General features: G+C 44.6%; 3 protein-coding genes across 5 annotated transcripts in view; 1 reads left to right on the top strand and 2 right to left on the bottom strand.

Annotated features, from left to right (window-relative positions):
• MAP2K1 (mitogen-activated protein kinase kinase 1) overlaps positions 1–10981 on the top strand; it is a 62877-nt gene extending 51896 nt beyond the window's left edge. For both annotated transcript variants that reach the window (XM_080929950.1, XM_080929951.1), the window contains exons 6-11: positions 2307–2431; positions 3957–4158; positions 5710–5774; positions 8963–9024; positions 9357–9402; positions 9929–10981. In XM_080929950.1, coding sequence (XP_080786076.1) covers positions 2307–2431; positions 3957–4158; positions 5710–5774; positions 8963–9024; positions 9357–9402; positions 9929–10042 — 614 coding nt within the window. In that variant the 3' untranslated portion in view covers positions 10043–10981. The remainder of the gene's footprint in view (positions 1–2306; positions 2432–3956; positions 4159–5709; positions 5775–8962; positions 9025–9356; positions 9403–9928) is intronic.
• An 867-nt stretch (positions 10982–11848) lies between these two features.
• SNAPC5 (small nuclear RNA activating complex polypeptide 5) lies at positions 11849–16243 on the bottom strand (the record flags this gene model as incomplete). 2 transcript variants are annotated; one of them, XM_080930762.1, is made up of 3 exons in its annotated part: positions 11849–13870; positions 14935–15024; positions 16127–16243. In XM_080930762.1, the coding sequence occupies 3 exons, from the start codon at positions 16214–16216 to the stop codon at positions 13751–13753; spliced, it is 300 nt and encodes a 99-aa protein (XP_080786888.1). In that variant the 3' UTR covers positions 11849–13750. The 2 variants fall into 2 exon arrangements, with proteins under 2 accessions (XP_080786888.1, XP_080786889.1); XM_080930763.1 differs by lacking the exon at positions 14935–15024 and having other exon boundaries at positions 16127–16216.
• Positions 16244–16965: 722 nt separating this feature from the next.
• Positions 16966–21916, bottom strand: RPL4 (ribosomal protein L4). The gene is made up of 10 exons (XM_080930209.1): positions 21865–21916; positions 20188–20359; positions 19892–19998; positions 19466–19604; positions 18993–19117; positions 18275–18404; positions 17915–18071; positions 17636–17719; positions 17421–17541; positions 16966–17265 (listed from the first exon to the last, which is right to left on the bottom strand). Exons 1-10 carry the CDS (start codon positions 21865–21867, stop codon positions 17038–17040), a joined length of 1266 nt encoding a protein of 421 aa, XP_080786335.1. The 5' UTR covers positions 21868–21916; the 3' UTR covers positions 16966–17037.
• Positions 21917–22382: the final 466 nt, after the last annotated feature.

The raw sequence follows: 22382 nt of genomic DNA, 5'->3' as shown, positions 1-22382 counted from the left end.
GTGTAGGGAGAAGCTGGTAACTCTGGGAAGCTATACCAAAGTGCCCTTTGAGATTAGGAAATGAATTCATTCTGGCCTTGTTTGACATCTCACACTTTCTACTGCCAGAAAAGAGTTATCTGGGCTAACTAGGTGGGGGTTGGGTGAGGAGCATGCTCTGGCTGGTACTCTGGCAGCATACTCTGCTGTGCTAGGCCTCCTGGTCACCAGGAAGGGCTTCATGCAGTATATCTGGCTCTCAAGCCTAAAGAGTAAAGCCTCTCATTCTCTCTAGCCCATTAACCTCTGCAGATGGGTGGGTCTAGGAGGCTGAAGCTGGAGTTCAGAACCACATGAGAGAGAGCAGGGTTATGTAAGCTTGAGTGCAGATGCCTGCTTGCCATGTGAATAGAAATCAGATGCAAAACGGCTAGAGGCAGCTCAGCCTCAGAGAGCAGGAGCTGCAGCCTGGAGGGAGACAAGCAGCAGCACTAGAGAATGCAGCTATCATGGAGGGGATGCTCTGGGCTGAGAAGGTCAAAGTACCTACCTCTGAGGATGGTGTGTGTGTAGTTTATTTGTGGATGAGGTCTGCACTCTGACGTGAGCTACCCTGGTCAGAGAAGCCAGAATTTGGTAACAAGTACTTGTAGCAAAGGTGGTAGGACTCCAGCCAGTGTTCCTCTTCTTGTGTCAGGTCGTACATGAAAGGCCCTGGAAACATTTGGGATGGGTGAGGGGCCATGGGGAGAAGACTCATGTTAGATTTAGAGGGCCTCTACCAGCCATACAGGCACATCTCACCCTTGCCTCTTCCTAAGTTGCTCCCATATCCAGAACTTGTAACCTCCAAGGTCTGTTCTGCATACTGTAGGACAAGGACAAGGGCCTCTTGTAAGCCGCTGTTGGAGAAAGAACAGCTGGTCCCCTCACCACCCACCTAGTGTTAAAGTAGTTCTCCAGTGGAGGACCGTGCAGATGTGCCCCTGCTCTCACCTTACTGTATACCAAAGACTACCTAGTGTTGTACATGTACTCACTGGTTGACTTATCTCCTAACACCAGTAGCACTTGCATTGGATGTTACTGGGAACTTGGCAGCACGCCCCTGCTCTTTCATAGTATTGCAGGGTAGCTGTGTGAAGCAAGTGCTCAGTAACCAGTAGGTACAAGCTGCTGAGGAGTGTGGTCATGGGATGCTAGACAGAGAGCAGTTTTTGCCCTGTTACCTTGAATAAACCCTGGACCCTTAGCTCTGTATTGGAAGTGAATTGGAATCTGATACATTTATTCCTCCCAGTGCCTGAATGATCTCTGAGGGTCTCTGTGGGAGGTGGAGTTGTAGAGAGGTTTCTGGTTCCATAGAAATGCTAGACCTGGATCCACTTCCAGTGCTTGTGAGCAATAGTGAGGGCTGGGGCTTGAAGAGGTCACACTATGGTGCTGAGTGTAGATATGCTCATTCAGCGGGGTTTGTGATGACTCAGGGTTTACCAAGGTAAGACAGACTCTGAGAACTCTTCTTGCCTTGTGAAGCTGGTGTGAAGTTAGACCGAAGATGATATGGGCTCAGATATGGGCTAGCCAGCTCAGGGGAAGGGCCAACTGGAATATTTTAGGGCTGTAGCCCTGTTTAAGAATGAGCAAGTAATCCAGGCAGTGCTAACGAATGTCTTTAATCCTAACACTCAGAAGGTAGAAACAGGTGGATCTCTGAGTTTGAGGCCAGTCTGGTCTACAGAGTGAGTTCCAAAAAGTAGTTTTGAAAACTGCCTTGGAAAACTTTTAAAAAGAATAAATAACTTAGCTGGGTTTGGTGGCATGCACCTGTGATCCCAGTACTGGAAGCTGAGGAAGCAGGATCTTAAAGCCTTATATTCCTTTTAAATCTTATCAGTAGTTACACTGTGTCTTGATAGTAGGGTACCTGAAGTAACAGCCTTTGAATTTTCCTCCTCCTCTTCCTTCTCTTACCCCTCTTCTTCCTTCTCTTTTTTCTGCTTCTTTTGGTCTGTAGAGACAGGGTTTCTCTGAAGCCCTGTGAACTAGCTCTGTAGATCAGGCTAACCTTGAACTCAAAGGTCCACCTGCCTTTGCCTCCCAATATCAATGTGCCCTGTTCCAGACTTTGACATTTTGACTGGTGATGATAGCTGACTCCTTCCAGGTCTGAATCCTCAGAGAGTAGCCCTCTAGTATCTACTACCTTTGGAGTTTGCAGGTCACAGGTTGCCTGTGATAGGGCATGTGGTGTGATCTAGACAGCACTGATCTTTCCTTTCTCCAAACCACCCTGCATTATGTCATTTCTTGTTTTCTCTTCACAGATGTCAAGCCTTCCAACATTCTAGTGAACTCACGTGGGGAGATCAAACTCTGTGATTTTGGGGTCAGCGGGCAGCTAATTGACTCCATGGCCAACTCCTTCGTGGGCACAAGGTCCTACATGTCGGTATGAACTCAAGTTCCCTTTCTCTGGTGTTTCTGCAGGCTTCATTCTTAGAGTCAGCAGCCATATGTTATGGACCCTGGAGCCATACATTTGCACTGTATGGTGATAGATAGGGCTTGAGAAATGAGGGATGAGTCACATTGGGCCTCTCAGGGAAAGCAAGTGTCTTCCTTTCAAAAAAGTTCACATGTAATTGGGGTCTCAGGCACTGCAAGAGATTGTGCTGTCTTAGCTCCAGAGTCTGGCTTCCATTCTGAAGAGACTTGAGAATGTTCTGATATCTTATCTGATTGTCAGACCCTTAAGCCCAAGAGACCTGGACACATCCCACCTGGCTTACTGCTAGAGAATATGTTTGAAATCCTTTCCTCCCTATTTACTGAATGTCTCTGGGTCATTTACCTGCCTGGTCTCCAGCTCCTGCTTAGAGTCCACTCTGGTAGTCTTCTCTCCAGAGCCCAACTCTCCTTGCTTCCATGTCACTTGATTACTGTGTGCAGCTATCCCATTGCCCATGGTCATGCCATCATGGAGTCTTCCCCCTTCTTGTGTCACAAGCTTCAGCCCAGGTGTCTTTCCTAGGGTCTGGCTCATTAAGGGTGTTAGGAATGCTGGTGAGTGGGTGATGTGGGGTTGACTGAATGATAGTCCTTTCCTAAGTGTAGCAGGGAAAGTGCTTCAGAGGCAGTGCACAGGAGGATGAGAGTAAATGTCCAACTCCACATTGCTCCCTGCTGGTCTGCACCTCCACGATGTCTAGCTACTGTCAGTATCACAGTACCCCCCCCCCCCGCCTTAGTATCTATAGGGAAGTTCTAATGCATACCCCTGGCCCCTGGAACTCCACTGGCTACAGGGAAGTTCTGCTGTTAGCTGATTTCTTCTTCTGTAGATGGGGAGGCACCCGGGACCACACAGTTGTCAACTCTCAAGTTCATTAGGTCTTGGAACTTACTGATCCATAATTTGGTCGCTGGGTTTTTGTTCGTTATGTGGTCAGTTTTAAAATAGTCCATATTAGAATTGGTGGAACATTTCATGGGAGAAGCTAGTTGGTGTCTAAATAAATGCAGAATGATCACAGTGAAGGTTTTTCTAGGCCCCTGAAATAAATGTCTGATGAACTAATGCTCAGTGTGCAGAAGGACTGTGCTGTTCCCTCCCTGCTGCTCCCCACCTTTGTCAGCGCAATCGTGTAGAGTTCTGCCTTTCTGACGGTTTTTATTTCACTTGGTTCCTGCTGTGACACTAGAAAGTAGAATGGAAATTTGTTGTCATCACTATTACCAGTTAGCAGCAGTGATTTCTGTATATAAAAATTCCCATTTTATAGATACAGAGCTCAGATGCTGCCAGCTGAGGCAGGGTCCAGGGAAAGTGGAGCAGTCCGGAGCTATAGTAAGTGGCTAGAGGAACTCTTAACTGTGTGAGGTGTCAGAGTAAGGGACACCAGAAGGTACAAGCACAGAAAGCCATCCCAGAAGCCTGCCTAGAGTAAGAAATGTAACATCTATCTCCCCCATAGCCCGAGAGACTCCAGGGGACTCACTACTCTGTGCAGTCGGACATCTGGAGCATGGGGCTCTCTCTGGTGGAGATGGCAGTTGGGAGATACCCCATTCCTCCTCCTGATGCCAAGGAGCTGGAGCTACTGTTTGGATGCCAGGTGGAAGGGGATGCAGCCGAAACGCCACCCAGGCCAAGGACTCCTGGGAGGCCCCTCAGCTGTGAGTGACTTGCTGTCCCCAGTGAGGGCTGGGGGTGGGAGTGGGGGTCCCTTACTTTAAGGGAATTCTAGGTAGCTGCTTGTCTTTGGTTGTCAGGCTGGGTCCTGTGGGAGTAGCAGGGGTACTTGGGTGGGTGTAGAAAACTATTGTTCTTGCCAACAACACCCACTATTGAATACTTGGCTGTGATCAAGGTACTATGCTTAGAACTTAAAAATATTAGTCTGCTTTTTAATAATGCAGATTTGTTTTTAAATTATGAGTCATATAACATAAAATCTACATGTTTAAGTATACATTATATAGTTAAGTGGTTTGTAGTATATACTTCTCCGTTGTACAGCCGCCACCACCACAATCTCTTCCCAGAACATTTTTATCACCTCAGAGCGTCCCCTCCCCCTAGCCCATCCCTGGCAACCACTGTTCAACTCACTTCCTGTCTCCATGGATCTGCTTAGTATGTTGTAATGTTGAAAGCAGTTTGCTAATGAGCACTGCTGTAATCTCTGCTTTAGAGAAGAAGCAGGCACAGAATACATCAACTTCTAAGAAGTGGCCAATCTGACTGTGAAACATAAACTTTGTAGTAGCACAAGCTTCTGAGTGATGTACACTGATACCTGGTGCTTGGGGAGTGTTCTTTCACAGCCTTTTTCATTTTTTTGGGGGGGTGTGGTAATTTTTTTGAGGCACAATGTAACTGTTAAAGTGATTAAACTTTCTATGTGGAGGCCAGCGTGGCCTCAGCTTTCAGAACTTGCTCCTTACCTTTGCCTCCTGAGTGCTGGAGTTAAACACCTGTTCCACCGCACCTGGCTAGCCTTCTCATTTTCTTTTTTTAAGATTTAAAAAATTTTTTATTTATATGAAACACTGTAGCTGTCTTCAGACATACCAGAAGAGGGCATCTGATCCTATTGCAAATGGTCGTGAGTCACCATGTGGTTGCGCTAGCCTTCTCATTTTTATGTGACTTCTGCTGGGTGTGCCCACCTGACCAGGGATATCTGGCCTTTATCCTGATGACACCCATGTGGCTGAATGGTAGAGGCACCAGTGTTGATAACCAACCATAGGAGGGACTTGCTTGTGGTTTTGGGGTAGGAAAGGAAGAAATCCATGCTCAGGGAGAATTAAAAACAAGTTAATTTAAGTGTGGTTTAGTGGTAGAGCTTGCCCCACACTTGGGAGGCTGTGGGCTCTACTTACACAGTGCATAAAAGCCAAGCCCAAATATAGCCCTGTGCTCAATTAGTTCTCATGTCATCGGCTGCTCTGTAAATGTAAGGATAGGAAGATGCATTGTAATTTGTTTCTCTTTCCAAAGCCCTGCACTTTGACTCAGTGGTCAGTCATTTGCCTGAGGTCACATTTCTAAGATAATTCTGAGCCCAGATTCATAGCTGGACCTTTTGGATTCCCTCCATGTTTAGGCCCTTGTACAAAGTGGATTTTTATGATCCATGCTCTACCCCTTGACTCTTATTGACAAGTAGCCTCTTGTCTGTATCTATAAAGTGTTTTCTTTTTCTCCTTTATAATCTGCAGCATATGGAATGGACAGCCGACCTCCCATGGCAATTTTTGAGTTGTTGGATTACATTGTCAATGAGGTAAGTGCTGCCAGGTTTCCTTGACTTTGGTGTTTACTCTACATAAGAAATTAAGTGTAGAGCTGGAGAAATGGCTCAGTGGTTAAGAGCACTGACTGCTCTTCCAGAAGTTCTGAGTTCAAATCCCAGCAACCACATGGTGGCTCATCTATAATGGGATCTGATGCTCTCCTCTTTTGTGTCTTAAGACAGTTACAGTACTCATAAAATAATTTTTTAAAAAAAGTAAAAGAAAGTAGAGGGGTGGTGGTGGCACACGCTTTTAATCCCAGCACTTGGGAGGCAGAGGCAGGTGGGTCTCCAAGTTCAAGGCCAGCCTGGTCTACAGAGTTCCAAGACAGCCATACTACACAGAGAAACCCTGTCTATAAAAAAAAAAGAAACAAAAAAAGCAAGTAGTTCTGGGCTGGTGAGCTGACTCAGTGGTTAAGCATAATGGCTACTCTTACAGAGAACCTGGGTTCAATTCCTAGCACCCATATTACAGTTCACAGTCATCTGTAACTCCAGATCTAAGGAATCTGATACCCTACTGTGGGCACTTCATGCACATGGTGCATAAATAAAAATTTGGGAAAAAAACCTATACACAAAATAAAATGGGAGAGGAAAACCAGGAAAAGGTAAAATGACAAGGGGGAAAAATCCACTAGTTATGTGTGTTGGTGCACACCTGTGATTCCAACACTTAGACTGAGACTGCAGAGTTCCAAAGCCGGAGGCAGGCCTGTACTACATAGTAAGATCCCTTTTTCAAAAGGTGGGGTGGGAGGAAAACTATGGGTGAGTTGTTCATACGGTGTAGTCCTCAGGGTGCCTGAGCTTTGTTCTTGGAAGTGTCAGCTCAGATTCCCTTCTTCTCCTAAGATTAGGAGCCTCCCATTCACCCACTGATGTTTGCCTGTGTTCCTTTACTAAACTGTCCAGTGCATGTACAAACATCTGAGAACAGGAGGTGTGAGGTGGAGTAAGTGGGGTGGACAGGTGGAGCTCCTAGTCTCTCATGGCATGGTGGAGGTGGGCTAGTGAGTGGAGAACTAACTGCAACATACAGACTTGGGCTATGGTTTTAAGTGCTGTTAAGAAGCTGTGACTCTAGAAGGAGATGAGGAATATTTATTATCAGTTCTGTGAAAGAAGCAAATTACTTTTGGATTACTTCCTATAATCACAACACCTTGGAGGCTAAGGGAATTCTGGCTAGGCTGCACTGTAGAATGAGACAGTTTCAGCGTAAGAGGTGGGGGTGTTTTTTGAGAAAAAAATCTTTTTTAGTGTATTATGCCTATTGTAAGTGATTTAAAAATGTCAAACTCTTGTTTGATTTTAATATGAAGAACCATACCACTTGTGACATTTATGTATAAGTAAGTTTACATTAAGGAAGGATGACACTTGCCCCAATCTTTGCTTAAGTATAGGCAGGAGCAGTACAGGGGTGTGAGAGGAAGCCCACTGGGCCAGCACTGCAGCAGGAACAGCCTTGGCAATTGATGAAAAGGGGTTAGTGCTGACATGTTTCAGAGGCAGCACTGGGCTCAGATAAGACCACCACCCATCCTTGACTTCAGAAAGTTACAGGCAATCTTTTTGTATCCTCTTCTGAAAACAGACCCTTAAAAGCACAAGTGGTCCTGTTGTTTGTCACAAACTTATCTGGGAATAATCCTTGTCACTGTAGAGGTTATAAACCAGTAAGTGCTTTTCTTCCAAAGAGCTGTTTACTTCTCTACTAGTGCAGAGCAAGGGACAAGGCAGAGAAGTGCAGGCTTGAGGGGTTCATCAGTGGGAGGTCCGTTAGGGAGGCTGCCTGGACCACCCCTGCAGGTCTGCACACTGCTTTGCCCACAAGTGCTTACAATCTGTTCTCACTCTGTTCTTAAAGCCAGCTGAGGTGGGCGAAACTGTCTTTGCCCTCTTTACATAGGTAAGGAAACTGAGGCTCCAGGGTGGGCAGTAGCTCGCATCTTTTCCCCAGTGCTTTCTTTTACCTGCCTCTTTCCATTCCCTGACGCTAAGAGCCTTTGCTAGCACCCAGTCCTTTCTTGCCTGCCCGCTCCTGCTCATGAGGAACAGACCCTGGCATCTGGAAGCCAGCTGTTTTCTCTTGAATATTCCACACACCCTTCTCAGCAGCTGGGACAGTCTGCAGTGTGGGGCTTGTCCTACAAGATTGGGCCACTGTTTTACAGTCTGTGTTGCAGCTGACCTCAAATTAACTAAGTGTTCAGGGTGAGAGGGAGGGCTTGCTGGGCTTTTTAGTAAGGGGCTTGTGTTTGGTTGTTTCTGCAGTGCTGGAAATCAAACCTATGCCTCATGCATGCTGTGGAAGCTCTACCACGGAACTGAGCCATTCCTGCAGAGCCAGTGCTGTTCCACTTGTTTACATAGGGTCTCATTATATGGCCTGGATTAGTCTCAAATGCCTCAGCCCCCAGGTGCTGGGAATATAAACAGGCACTACCCAACTGGTCTTTCCCTTTTCTATTTGAGACAGGGTCTCCCTATAAGGCCTGGTTGGAACTCACTATAGACCAGGCTGGCTTAGAACTCATATTCATCTACCTCTGCCTCTGGAATGCTTGGGCTGGTATTTCATTAGAGCAGCAACATTTTAGGTATATCTCAAGTACTGCTCCTCCCAAGAAAGCTACTGACGCACAGGTCATGTAAACTGACAGATCTTCTAGAGCTACTCTCAGGATCCGTGTGCTGTATGTGGGCAGTGTTCATCTGCACGCAGCCTCTGTCAGTTAATGTTTTAGTTGCCTTTGACTCTCCAGGGTTCAGAAAGGAGGTTTTTGTGGTGTATGGGAGTTCTGTCAGGCCTGAGTGGTACTTTCTGGTTTGTGCATCCCTGGAGGTAACTGCTAGTGGCACCTCTAGGCCAGCCAGCACTCTCACACCACTCTTACTCTACATCTGAGTATCTTCACTCGGGTCCAGAGCTAAAACGTAACCCTCTTCTGGAGGAGAGTGAATAGACTGAGGGGAACATGGTTTGTTCTGTCATCAGAGTGGTAGAATACTTAAGTGGTCCCAACAAGGTGAGCCAGGAGGAGCTACAGTTCCCAAGGTCATTTTCCTGGAACTGATGAGGGCAGCAGTGGCCAGAGGTATGGGTATGACGGGGGACGGGGGTGATGGAGCAGGAATCAAGATTGTCTCACATGCTGACATGTTTACAGCCTCCTCCAAAACTGCCCAGTGGAGTATTCAGTCTGGAATTTCAGGATTTTGTGAATAAATGGTAAGTTTGTGTCATGTTCTAATACCCCTAGCCTTACCCTATCCCCTCTCGATTAACCCTGGCTGCTGCCATACCCCTTGTAATGCTGGGATTGTGAGTATCTGATCCTGGGTGCTATTCTCCCCTGAATTTCAGGGATCATCCTGTTGCTTTCTGACCTTGATTTAACTCAGCAACACTTGCATGTTTAGGCATAATGATGGTGTGCCTATAATGGAGAATGAGCAAGGTTCAGGCACTGTTCTTCCACCTTCATGAGGGGCAGGCATACAAACATAAGGAGTGTGACTGGGAAGCAGCACTCCTAACATTATCTTTTTTTTTTTTTCCAGCTTAATAAAGAACCCTGCAGAGAGAGCAGATCTGAAGCAGCTCATGGTGGGTCTTCCAGAGCCTGTTCATCTGAACTGTTTTTTCTGCCTTTCCCTACTCCTTAGACTTAAGTCAGGTTTGGGGCTTCACAGTGCCAGGCATCAATTTTCTCTGTCCTCCTTAGAGTTAGTTACAGGGGAACCTGGAGTGCAGTCAGGGAGGGGCCAGCCCATACCTTTCCTGAAGACAGCACCCCCTACCCCACCCCCAGCTAGTTCCGACTGGTTCGCCTCATATTTCCAGTATCCTGAGTTACTCTCCAGCTGGTTCTAGTTTGATGGCAGGGACACAGGCATGTGATACTGTGAGATTCAGACAACTCCATGCCCTGTGCAGCCTTGAGTGTGGTGTACCTTCTAACAAGTTGCCCCAGGGCCTCGAAGCTTGTATGTGTGGCAGACGGGATCTTTGGGCTGCAGCTGGCCTACTTGCTGCTCAAGGGTGAGCATTAGAGGCATCTTCTGAGTGGTGCCCAGGCCACCTTGCTTTTTCTTCATTTTCAACAGCATTCCTTTCCTTGCTTCCTGCACAGGTACATGCTTTCATCAAACGATCTGATGCCGAGGAAGTAGATTTCGCAGGCTGGCTCTGCTCCACCATTGGGCTTAACCAGCCCAGCACACCAACCCACGCTGCCAGCATCTGAGCCTTTGGGAAGCAGCAAAGAGGAATCCTCTGCCCAGTGGCATGCCATGTTGCTTTCAGGCCTCTCCCATGCTTGTCTATGTTCAGATGTACATCTCATCTGTGACAAAGGATGAAGAATACAGCATGTGCCAAACCATACTTGTGTCATTTTTAATCAGTCTTTATCACTATGGTTACTCCCCTAAGTGGATTGGCTTTGTGCTTGGGGCTATTTGTCTGTTCATCAAACACATGCCAGGCTGAGCTACAGTGAAACCCTGGTGACCTAGATGGTCGTTCTTACTGATGTTTGCACTGCTGTTCATCGTGACTCACTAGCTTGGCTGCCTGTATTGTCAGGATTCTTGGACCCTTGGTACTTCACTCTTGCTGGTGACCTCTCAGTCTGAGGAGAGGGAGCCTCAGGAGACCCTTCACAGGCAGTGCATGCATGGAAAGCATGCTTTGCTGCTACTGAAATGAGCATCAGAATGTGTACATCATGGTATTTTTGTTGTTGTTTTTTTTTTTTTTTTTTTTTGCTTTTGGTATAGAACTCAGCAATTCCCATCCTTCCCATCCCCCCATTGCCCCCCCCCCCCCCAAAATCTAACCAGAGCCCATCACTGCCATGCTAGCTGGAGCTTCAGTCTGTCTACTGTGGTGATTTTTAGACTTCCGGTTGTATTTCTATATTTATTTTTAAATATACTGTGTGGGATACTTAGTGGTGTATGTCTCTTGAATTTGAATTAGTGTTTCTAAATTGGTGGTTATTTTGAATGTCACAAATGGATTAAGGCATCATTGTATGAAGAGTTCTATCTTTCTTCCAGTCTAAGTACCAATGCTATTGTAAACAACGTGTATAGTGCCTACAAATTGTATGAAAAACCCTTTTAACCACTTTAATCAAGATGTTTATCAAATCTAATCTCCTATTCTAATAAAAATACTATCAAGTAAAAATAAAAAGGACAAAAGAGATTTCTGCTTTTGTGACACACCTGTCAATTTTTCTAGACTACAGGAAATAAAATGATAGTGGTGGTTTAACAAGGCATGGTTCCTATAGGCTCAATGCTTGGCCCATAGGGGAGTGGCACTTGTTGGAGGAAGTGTGCCATTGTCGGGGTGAGCTTTTACGGCTCTTAAATGTCCCAGCTATGCCCAGTGTCAACACAGCCTTTGGATCAAGAGGTAGAACTCTTGGCTCCTTCAGCACTGTGTCTTCCTGCATGATGCCATGCTTCCCACCATGATAATGGACTAACACTGTAAGCCAGCCCCAAGTAAATGTTTTGAGTTGTGATGGTCATGGTATCTCTTCACAGCAATGAAAAGCCAAAAATTGAGGTAGGGGAAAGTAGAGACAGGAACACAGCTGGAAGACATAAGTACTCTACTGTCTTATGAGGGTTTCTGTTCTGATATGAACACTCTGACCAGAAGCAGAGAGGAAGTGGCTTATTTCAGCTTATGGCTTGTCCACCATCCAGGGAACCACAGGAACCTAGAGGCAGAAACTGAAGCAGGAGGTCATGGAGGAACCCTGCTTACAGGCTTGCTTGGCATGCTTGCAGAACCTTTCTCACACCACTCAGGGGTGACACTGCCCACAGTAAGCTGGGCCCTCCCACGTCAATCTTCATTTAAGAAAATGCATCACAGGCTTCCCTGTCGGCTAATCTGATGGGGGCAGTTTCCCAATTGAGGTTCTTCTGAAATTACTCTACCTTGTGTTGACAGAAAAAACTAGCCAAAAATATGAGCAAGAGCATACTAGATTTTATTCCCAGTCCTTGGGAGGCAGGATTGGATGGATCTGAGTTTGAGGGTGGCCTTTGTACCAACTCTTCTTACCCACAATTCAATAGTGATCCCTACCACCTTCTTAGGACCTGTGAGTAGTCTCTTTACACAAGGGAAAAACTGTAGGGTTTCTATCGCTGTGACAAAACACCCTGGCCAAAGCAACTTTGGGAGGAAAGGGATTGGCTTGCATCTGACTCAGTCTACTGAAGGAAACCAAGACAGGCATTCAAACTCGGTGGGAACCCAGAAGCTAATCTAATGCAAAAGGCAATGGAGCAATGCTGTTTACTGGTTTAAGTATAGCATCCAGGTCTGCCCTCCCACCTCAATAAGAAAACGCCCTAAAGGTTTTCCTAAAGCCCAGTCTTAAAGAGGCAGTTCCTTGGTTGAGGACCATCAAGCTAAATAAACCTAGCTAGCACAGCGGTGTTGAGAACCTGCCTGAGCAAAATCATAAGCGATTTCTCACAGAACATTTCTTATTTCGTGTAGCAGGGCCTGCCTGCAGTTTCAGTGGCCACACTCTCAAAAGGTCCTGGTGTGAGAGCCCTCACCGTGGTCTGGTACTCTGCTGGGAAATGGTTTCACTATTAGAGTTAACTACACCTTCCAGAGAGAGGTACTAGCAGTGATGGTTGTCATGCTTGTGAAGGTAGCTTGTGAAGCCAGAAAAACAAGACGCAGAGCCTAGGAATATTCTTACTCCTGAGAGTACTGCTGTGCTACTGCGAGGAGCATGGCACACTAGAAAGCGGGTACCGCAGAAACATCTGTGACCCCAGCTTTGAGAGATTAAGCCTTAATATACACATGTGCTTACACATGCTCATACACCAGCGGCAGTCATGTGCAGGTGACATGGTTCTCTGGAATTGCTGCCAAGCTTGACAACCTAAGTACAATCCTTGGAACTCACATGGCAGAAGAACCAACTTCTGTAAGCTGTCCTCTGATCTCCATATGCACATAGTGGTACAGGCGTCCACACATACAAGCACACGCAAAATAAAAAGGCCAACTCATTGATATCCCTTGGTTTCTTCTTTGGGAGAACATCTTACACAAGACCAGTGTATATATGGTGTTGTGTAAGGGAGCTGTCAGGACAGGGAGTATATGATATATTTGGTGTGTGTTGAGGTGTGCTAATGGCTAGAGGTTGCTGGCAGTTTTCTTCTTTTTGAGACAGGTTCTATGTAGTCAGGCTGTCGAGTTTGCTGTGTGGACCATCACACTGGCTTGACATCCTGCCTCTGCCTCCCCGTCACACATCTCATGTGACTGAATCTAGGTCAATTTGTATAGTGTTTGCCTTTTACAGAAAAGAAAAAAAAAAAAGATGGAATAGAGACTAGTTGATCTCACTTAGCCTAATACTCCAGTGACTGATGGTAGGACTTTGCATGTGTTTTGTTTTGGCTTTAGTCCAGGTTGGCTTCACAGCAGTTGGCAGTCCTTCTCACGAGAGCGTCCCAAAGCCTGTGGTTATAGGTGAGTAAATGACAAAGTTAGCTAAAACTCTTTATCTTATCATGATCTTTTACATAACAATCAAACTTTTTTCTTTTGCAGCTTTCTAAGTAAACCTTTCCAACATGTGCGGAGATTGAGCGGTGTGCTTGCATCATCACTGTTCTTCTTTTCAGACAGGATCTCTAGTGGCTAGATGGGCTGGCCAGTGTGCTCCAGGGATCTGCTGGTCTTCCTATCCCCAGTGCTGGGGTTCTGGGCATGTGACAGACTTAAGTTCTGGGGCTCCAAACTTAAGTCTTCACATTTGCATGCAGTTACTTTGTCAACTGAGCCTCTTCCATTCATGAGTGTATCTTTCATAGGCCTTGCATGACAACTTTGAAGAGATGAAGTGCCCAAGACTTGGTCTGTATAACTAACCCTAGCCCTTGTCCCCCCTTTAGGAATCAGATTCTTCCTCCTCCTCTTCTTCCTCCTCCTCTTCTTCCATTGGGCTCCTTGTGCTCAGCTTCAGTGTGGTTTGATTGATTGACGCTTCATTGTCTACATGCGGTGACATCTGTGAAAAATAACAGCATTAGGATTACTGTGAAGAAACTGAGCCTCAGAACAGCAAATTCTTTAAAACCAAATCTCATTTATGGGGTTAGAGAAATGATTAGCAGTTAAGGTACTTGTTGGATTCGAGGTAATGGTGGTGTACACCTCTAATCCCAGCACTCAGGAGGTAGAAGCAGGTGAATCTCTGTGACTCAGGACAGCCAGGACTACACAGAGAAACCCTGTCTAGAAAAACAAGAGTACTTGTTTCTTTTCCACAAAGATCCAAGTTTAAGTCCTAACATTCACACTGGATAGCTCACAAGCCCCAACTCTAGGGTATCTGATACTTCCAGGACACTAGTATACATTCACACTCACCTATAAACATATCTGTAAAGGTAAAAAAAAAAAAGTTCAATTTTAGGTTCATATTTTTATGAATCAAAGTACACTTTCCTCCTTCTTTTTTCTCCCATTACTGAAAATGGGTACAAATAATGCTTCATGTTTACTAACATGTTAGCTGACCTACCTACCACGTTCTTTTAGAAACTATCAACAAAGTAATTGTGTAGACTACATAGCTTATAAAGAATTTTCAAAATATAGTATATTGGGGGAAGACTATCAGAAGAAGACTAGCCTGGTACTTCAAAGCAAGCCTTACCACCTCTACCACAGCAACCCTTGCTGGTTTCTTGGGTTTCGTTTGAGCAACTGGAAAGGATGGAGTAATCTGAGATGTGGGCAGGCTGGGCATATAGTGTACACTAGAAGAGTAGAGGCTGCCCAAATTTGACAAAATATAAAAGACAAGCTATTGCCTGGAAGGTTACTGTAGATTAGCTAATTACTGAACTACAAACTATGAGGGGCTGGAGATGCAGCTCACTGGTAGGGTTACTTGCTTACCTTGTATGAGACCCCAGGTTTAATGTACAATAAATTTGCTCTTGCCCCCAAACATCTAAATCTCACTTCCCAGAGTACTTTGGACTTGGTAATACTGTGCTATACAGCATTTGCCTGCCCAAGGAGCAAGGGTACAATGTCTGGAAACCTGTACTTGACTAAACTTACATCACATAGCTGTTTAGGTGCAGGCTGAGAAGACAGTGTCTCAGTCCTTCCTCGAGAACTTATCATTGACTGGAGGGCCAATTCCTCAACCTAGGAAAGAAAAGTCAAAGACATTTCACTGAGTATTCTGCTGGGTTACCACAGTGAATTCTACTAGATGCCGCACAGGCTGACATCGTGAGAAAGAACTGCTTATAATCCCTGAACTGCTCTAGAAAGGGCAGGGGGAGTGTCACCTCTTCCTACCTTTTTCTTTCTCCAAGTCAGGGTCTTACTTTGTAATGTTGGCTGTACTACAATTTGATAAGCAGACCAAGTTGGCCTTGATTTACAGATATCCACCTGCCACTGCCTCCAAAGTGCTGAGGTTAAAGGCCTGTGCCACTACCCTGGGTTAGAAATGTAGGTGGCAAGGTGATCATAAGTTTAAAGCCAACCTGAGCTACACACTAGGTTCAAGGCATGCCTGGGTTACACAGAGACCACTTCTCCCCATCCCTCACCTTCACCCCAGGAGACAGCTGGTTCCACAGACATAGATGGATGTTCTAAGCTTGAGTTTGTCTATTCATCAATGAGAAAGTGAAGGCAGAGGATAAAAATGCACGTGTTTCCTGGAGCACCAGGGTACCTGCGTTTGGGAGGTCATCTTTAACACACAATTATTAGGTGCTTGTAAGAGGTACTGTTGCAATAAGTGTGGGCCATTTATAAATGCCCTGAGAAAAGCTACATATCGTTTTTTATACACAAGTGTACACATTCAGTTTATAAAGCATTTCTGTTATCCTCACTCACTTACATTTAAAAGATCTTTCCCATGAGGACTGAGCAGGGATTACCATGATCATTTCCATGGGGCGAAATTACCCCTAGTCTAGGAAGTAATCAAGGCGTACCCATGTCTGCATCCGAGTCATTATCTGTTACTGGGGAACTCTAGAGGACAAGTTTTTCCCGGACTTCATTTGCACCGCAGGCGGATCTAAGGTTCAATACTAGCTTGACAACACTAAAGCCCTTTCTAGTGTATATAAACAATAGTAACCGGCAGCAAAGGCGTGAACCGGCGGGCCGGGTTGGGGTGGATGTGGGCTCAGGAGCTAAATCTGAACACTAGTGGACCGGAGCTCTAATGCCGCGCTCGACGGACGGTCACGAGGGGCTAGAGTTAAAGGGCTACAACGCTCACCTTGAGGCGGTTCAGTTGATCATGCAAGGCCGCCTTTAGGCGCAGTAGTGTCTCTTCCTCCTTGCGGAGCTCCTGCAGCCGACTCAACATCCTCTTCCACTTCCTAAGAGCGGCACCTTCAACTGGGCGCGCGGTGATGACGTCACTTCCGATCACCGCAATAGTTGACCGGCCACATATTTCCTTACAGCCCGGGATTCAGCAAACCGGCATTTATCTCGGCACTTTTAACGTGCTTTCCCAAGTGAATTTATACTCTGCAAAGGCTACACTTTTGCAGGCAGCAACCAAAATACCACCAAATATTTAAGCATAGTAAGAACAGGAATGCTATTAAGCTTAAGGAATTCCCGTGTTTTAGGGCATGTCTTTTTACCCGAGTTCATCTTGTCTGCTAGTTATTTGACAAAATACAATCAAGCCAACAGGAAATGAAGGCGATTCTTGGATGATCAGACAGTTGCACTCCGATTCCTACTCAACACGACCCCAACACATCCATAACGGTGACAATTTCCTTTTACCACCATGCCCTCTAGCGGCTACTATAAACACAACACTCATAGGGCTTGGCCATAGCTCTTCCTGATGTCATCCTGGTCAGCAGTGCTTAAACATCAGTACCAAATAGAATGGATCTCATTGGAAGTTAGTATACCATCCAAAATTATTTTATAGTAAACTATTATGTGGAACAAATCAGTTTAGAGAATGAAATTTGTTAAAAATAAAGCTTTTGTTTTGTAGTGCTGATGACCTAAGCTTGACCATAAAAACCCCACATTATGTCACTCAAATTTTCAAACTTGGAAACATTCAAAATCAAGAGTCACAAACGATTTGTCACTGCATCTTTGATTTATTCAAATAGGCTGTATTTGCTTTCGGGAATTTAACAAAAATTTAATAGTTTATGCTGCAGGCTTTTTTTCCTCTGTGGTAGGTTTCTTCTCTGCTGGTTTTTTGGCAACCACCTTTTTCCCCACAGGCTTCTTCAGCTTCTTGACATCCACAGGCTTCTTTCCTTTCTTTCCTACTGCAGGTTTCTTGTCTGCAGTCCCCTTTTCTGGGATCACCTTCTCAGATTTGGCTGCCTGTGCAGCAGCTGCCGCTTCCAGTTTTTTCACCCGAAGTTTGTGCTACAAAAAAAAAAAAAAAAAAAAGTAGGAAATTAACCATATTTTCAATGGGAAGATGGTGGTTCATACCTTTAACCTTGTTTCTTGGGGAGGTAGAAGCAGGGGATAATCATATCTTTTAAAAAAAAATTGACACAGTATAAATTATGACTTACATTTCTGGCCTGGCGAAGAATGGTGTTCCTACGCATAGTCTTTGCATAGGGGTTCAACTTCAACATGATTCTCAGGTTCTTCAGTGGATTCTTCTTCAAGACTCTACGCTGAATCTTCTTGCTGTTATCAAAAAGTAGCACTCATTAATCAGTATGCACCCTTTAAAGGTCCAAGGAGGCTGTAGCAGGGTTTACTTTAAATTCCAAAACTTTACCGTGGTGCTCGGAGGGCTCTTTGGATCTCTGGGCTTTTCAAGATTCTGCTAAGGTCTGTGTTCATCATCTTGTGCATGGGAAGGCTAGGGGAAAAAACCCACAAGAGAAGTCCAAACTCACATTTTCTAACGGAACATAAAGTGTTAAAAATTTTAAGTGCTTCAACTGTTTAGATAATAAACTTTTCATTTAATAAGTATAGGTGAGACACATTACTCCAATAGAAAACGTAAACAGACACTTTAGTCATTTAGTGCAACAAACATGGGAAAACTTACTTATAGTTACTCTTGAGGGAAGCAGCCTTACGCCAAGTGCCATACAGCTCATCCAACTTCCGGAAAGCACTTTCAGTCCAAATGCAGAAACGCCCCACATGCCCACCAGGAGCAAGTTTCAGAATGTTCAGCTTGCTTACATTAAGCAGAGTAATGCCTTTAAAGGGAAAGAAGAATCAGGAAGCCTGTACTCACCCAACAGGAGAAACACAATTTCTATGGCACATTGACTCACTCATGTAGGAATCAGAACTTCCAAAAAATCATGTTAAGTCAGAAACACGGACCATGAAGTGGAATCTCATCATAACCACAGTTGAGCGAGCTTGCATGGAATAGGCAGTTAAAACAATAATTTACCAGGGATGTTTCTGAAGGCCTTGATGATACCATTATCTTCATTATAGATGATGCAGGGTCCCCTGCGCTGGATCCGCCGTCGGTTTCTCATTTTGCCCTTGCCAGCCCTCATTCTCTGAGAGGCATAGACCTATAGTGATGGAGCTTTAGTTAGTATTAATCAAGGTAAAAACTTTACAGATCTTCAATTTTAACAAAACAAAAACCATCTCAGCAAAGGCAAAGGAACTTCAGCCAAGCCCGATATTGTTTGATCCCTGAAAATCGTAACTTTGTTAATATTTCATGTCTCAGATCTCAGTTAACTAAAGTTTTAAGTTGCTCAGCAATAATTTTCGTCAACCTTCTGATTCAGCTTACTGACAGCAGGCAACTGTCACTGAAAACAGAGTAAGACGCAAATTACAACATCACTGCAAGCAGATAAAGCCCTTTCTCTAAGGAAAAAAAACAAAAACAAACAAAAAAACCCACTGATAGCTAAAGTAAGATTCCTCTCCAAAGTATCTTTTAAGACACACACAAATGAATAAACATGTACCCACATGCATCTTCTAAATACCACAAATCACAACTGCACTACATAGGTTACCTACAAAGAACTTCTTCTTAACCAATAAAAACTGAAGTCCAACCACTCACTCATTAAACCTCAACTTATGCTTTTAAATCCAAATCTAATGGATGATCAGACTATAAGTGTTTATGCTGAACTTACCTTTTTGATGTCATTCCAAGCCTTAAGTTTCTTAAGCAGCTGAACAGCCTCTTTGGTCTTCTTGTAACTCTCAACTTTATCTTCAACCACCAAAGGCAGTTCAGGAACTTCCTCAACACGATGACCTAATAAAACCAATATACATTTAACAGCAACGTCTCACCTTTTCCCCCCAGAGACACTGTCCCAGAACTCAAGGTAAGTTCCTGTCTGTGTCTCTTAGTGGCAGAAATCTCAACTGTCACACCACGCCCCAAAATAAAACACCATGCAATCCATGCCAAATCAGAATTCCACTAATATCATGTGTTTCAGAAACACGGACCATGAAGTGGAATCTCATCATTTTGACAGTTGAAAACATGGTAAGACTTTGATAGGAGCTATACTGATGCAAGCAGAGGTGGCTTTAGCAGGCAGAGAATTAGAATTCACTTAATTTACTTAGGCGAAGTTAAAGCTAAATGTCAGACCTTTAGACATCACCAAAGCTGGTAAGGCTGAGGCAGCCAGGGCAGAACAGATGGCATATCGTTTCTGGGTTGTGTTCACTCTGCGGTGCCAACGACGCCAGGTTTTGGTAGGTGCAAACATGCGGCCCCCACGACACATCTGTTTTGTTTGTCAAGAATTATTTTTCAAATTTAGAAAATTAACAAGGTGATTTATCACTTGCTCAGCAACAACATTCGTCAACCTTCTGAACCAGCTTACTGACAGCAGGCAACCGTCACTGTGATCAGAGTAAGACGCAAATTACGACATCACTGCAAGTACCCCCCATATCTCCAGATTTATTGGAGACACTTGTAGTTTTAAACATGATTCAATTATTAAGGAGTATTAATACAAGCCTTAAGTCCAGTTATTCAATTGCCAAGAACACCAATAAAGGATACATTTCCAAAGGCACCCTGGCCAGAACGGTGGGTCCCACCACCTCGAACTCTTGGAATTCGAGCCACAGCTCTGCCAGTACCCCAAGACTCAGCACTGGTCTGATGACCTAAAATTGATAAGAACAAAAGGTTTAGGTACTAATTCATAGCAAATCCGTAAAACTTAAATTTATGCATGGTAAAGGCAGTATCAGAATAGTCAAGGAAAATCATGTAGTTCAGAAACACGGACCAATGGGATCTCATCATGTACTGCAAAGGAGACTTGAAAGTATATAACCAGTATATATCCATACCTGCCAATTCGCTGACTGCGTAGGGCTGTCTGTTATTTTTCCTCAAGTTGGTGTGAACGAAGTTCACAATATCTGGTCGAATGGGAGCTTTGAACACAGCTGGCAAAGTGACATTCTTGCCAGATGACTCCCCCTTCTCAGAGTACACTGATATGAGGGGACGGGCACAAGCCTTGGAAGGAAAGAAAAACTAAGTAGAACAGAGGAAGTGCCATCTCCTGTCTTTGAAACCTAGATTTTAAAGCCCACCTTGTTAATACTGGCAAAGATATAGGACCACCTGGGGAAGAACTGGGTACCAGAGGCAGATGTTAATCATGTGTGCAGGAAGTCATGCCAATAGAACCATGTTTTAATAGTGAGTTCACTTGAGAAAATTAAGAGTACTTATATTGACATCACTGGAGGCAAAGTTCCCACCACTAAAATGTCAAGAGCTTCATTTTTTTTGAATATAGACAAATACATAAAATCAAGACTAAGCCACCAGCTGAGGTTATATACAAGCCAATCTGTGGAAGCAGATTAAAGTCAGCATGACTTTGCAGGAGACCTGAATTCAGATAGACTAAAGCACCACTGGTCTATTTATCATTTCAATAGTTTTACAACAAACACACAACCTGAAATCTGCCAATTTAAAAAAGAAAACAAATTGGGGTTGGAGAGATGGCTCAGAGGTTAAGAGCACTGACTGCTCTTCCAGGTCCTGAGTTCAAATCCCAGCAACCACATCGTCGCTCACAACCATCTGTAATGGGATCTGATGCCTTCTTCTGGTATGTTTGAAGGCAACAATGGTGTATTAGATAAATAGAAGAAAATAGTTAACAACAGTGTTCAAAAATACTGCTTAATAAGAGCATGTAAACTACCCTCACCAACTTCAGCAAAGCTAGCTTGTTCATTTGTCCAATGTTCCAGAACCCCTTCTCAAACCCAGAATTTGATACTTCAATTCTACATACTTGAGGATATCACCTGCATTCATGTCTGCCCTATCTCCAATGGGCTCTTCCAGATTCCAGACCATGTCTTCTATCCTTTCTCCCTTAAAGTTGTCACACAACCTCAGACCTGTCTCCAAATCTTAAGTTTACTGTGGTCAGACCAACCCTTAACCATCTACCAAATAAAGCAGATATGAGTATGTGTCGAAACATACACTGAATACTTGTGAGCCAAGTTTAAGCGGTCTAGATTACAAATAAAGTAACGATGATCTGCTTTTCCAGAAACTGTTTCAGAGTGGCAGAAGCAATCTTTCTGGAAAGCATGAATACAGATCTCCCTCAACTCTGTTCTTTGGAGATGGATATAAAAATCCACTGGATTGAAGGCACATGGCCCAAGGGCTGAGCCGAGTAGCCATCGGACGACCCCGAACCCCTTGACAAGTCGCTGGCACCAAAGAGCTCGGCTTACAGAAGCCTAGTTTCCTTAGAACTAAGGAAAACGAAGACCCCAAAGGTTCCTGTCTCATCCACCCTGCGCTGTTGCCCACGTTGCCTCTAAGATGGCTGCCGCAGCGCCCACATCTTAAGCTACGGCCCAAAAAGGTGCTAGGTCTCCTTCTCATCGCCTCCTCTCTGCAGATCCCACGTCCAGAGAGCTTCCATCCTCCTCCACAGGGCCCAGAACCCAGGGGTAAATCCGGCCAAGAGGACCTCCACTCACCATGGTGGGGAGAGGAGAAAGCCACGCTCCTCTCTACTCGGCTGCTCCCACAGGAAAAGGAAAGACGCACTACTTGTACCCTATATATCCTTCCACTCATCCTCCGCATCCTTCCCCGAATGAAAAACAACTCGGAGACACTAGATATCTCTCTGATACGTTGAAAATCTTCAAGAAGGTATATTATTACGTTATGTGTGTTAAAAGTATGCATTTATCTTTTTTAAAGTTAAAAAGAGTGATTAGAAACGAGGGACTTCTTTCCGCGGAATAATTCGTTAACGTCACAACTCTCGCGAGAGCTTTCTCTTCGTCCCTCCCACCCCCGTCGCAACATCTCTTTTAATTCATTTTTTTCCCCCCTTTACAGAAATAAGATACTTTTGGAATAGTAAGTTGAAGGAACTCTTTACTAAATTAAAACATTGTGTTAGGGTTGAGTACAAACGGAACTTAATGTGTGAAGTAGTTCCGGCGGGGCGGGGTCATGGCCTCTGACGTCAGCGTCTAGGCGCGCA

This window comes from Micromys minutus (assembly GCF_963924665.1).
Source record: "Micromys minutus genome assembly, chromosome: 16".
Lineage (NCBI taxonomy): Eukaryota > Metazoa > Chordata > Mammalia > Rodentia > Muridae > Micromys > Micromys minutus.
The sequence above is the reverse complement of the archived record's forward strand: the minus strand, read 5'-3'. Positions and strand labels throughout refer to the sequence as shown.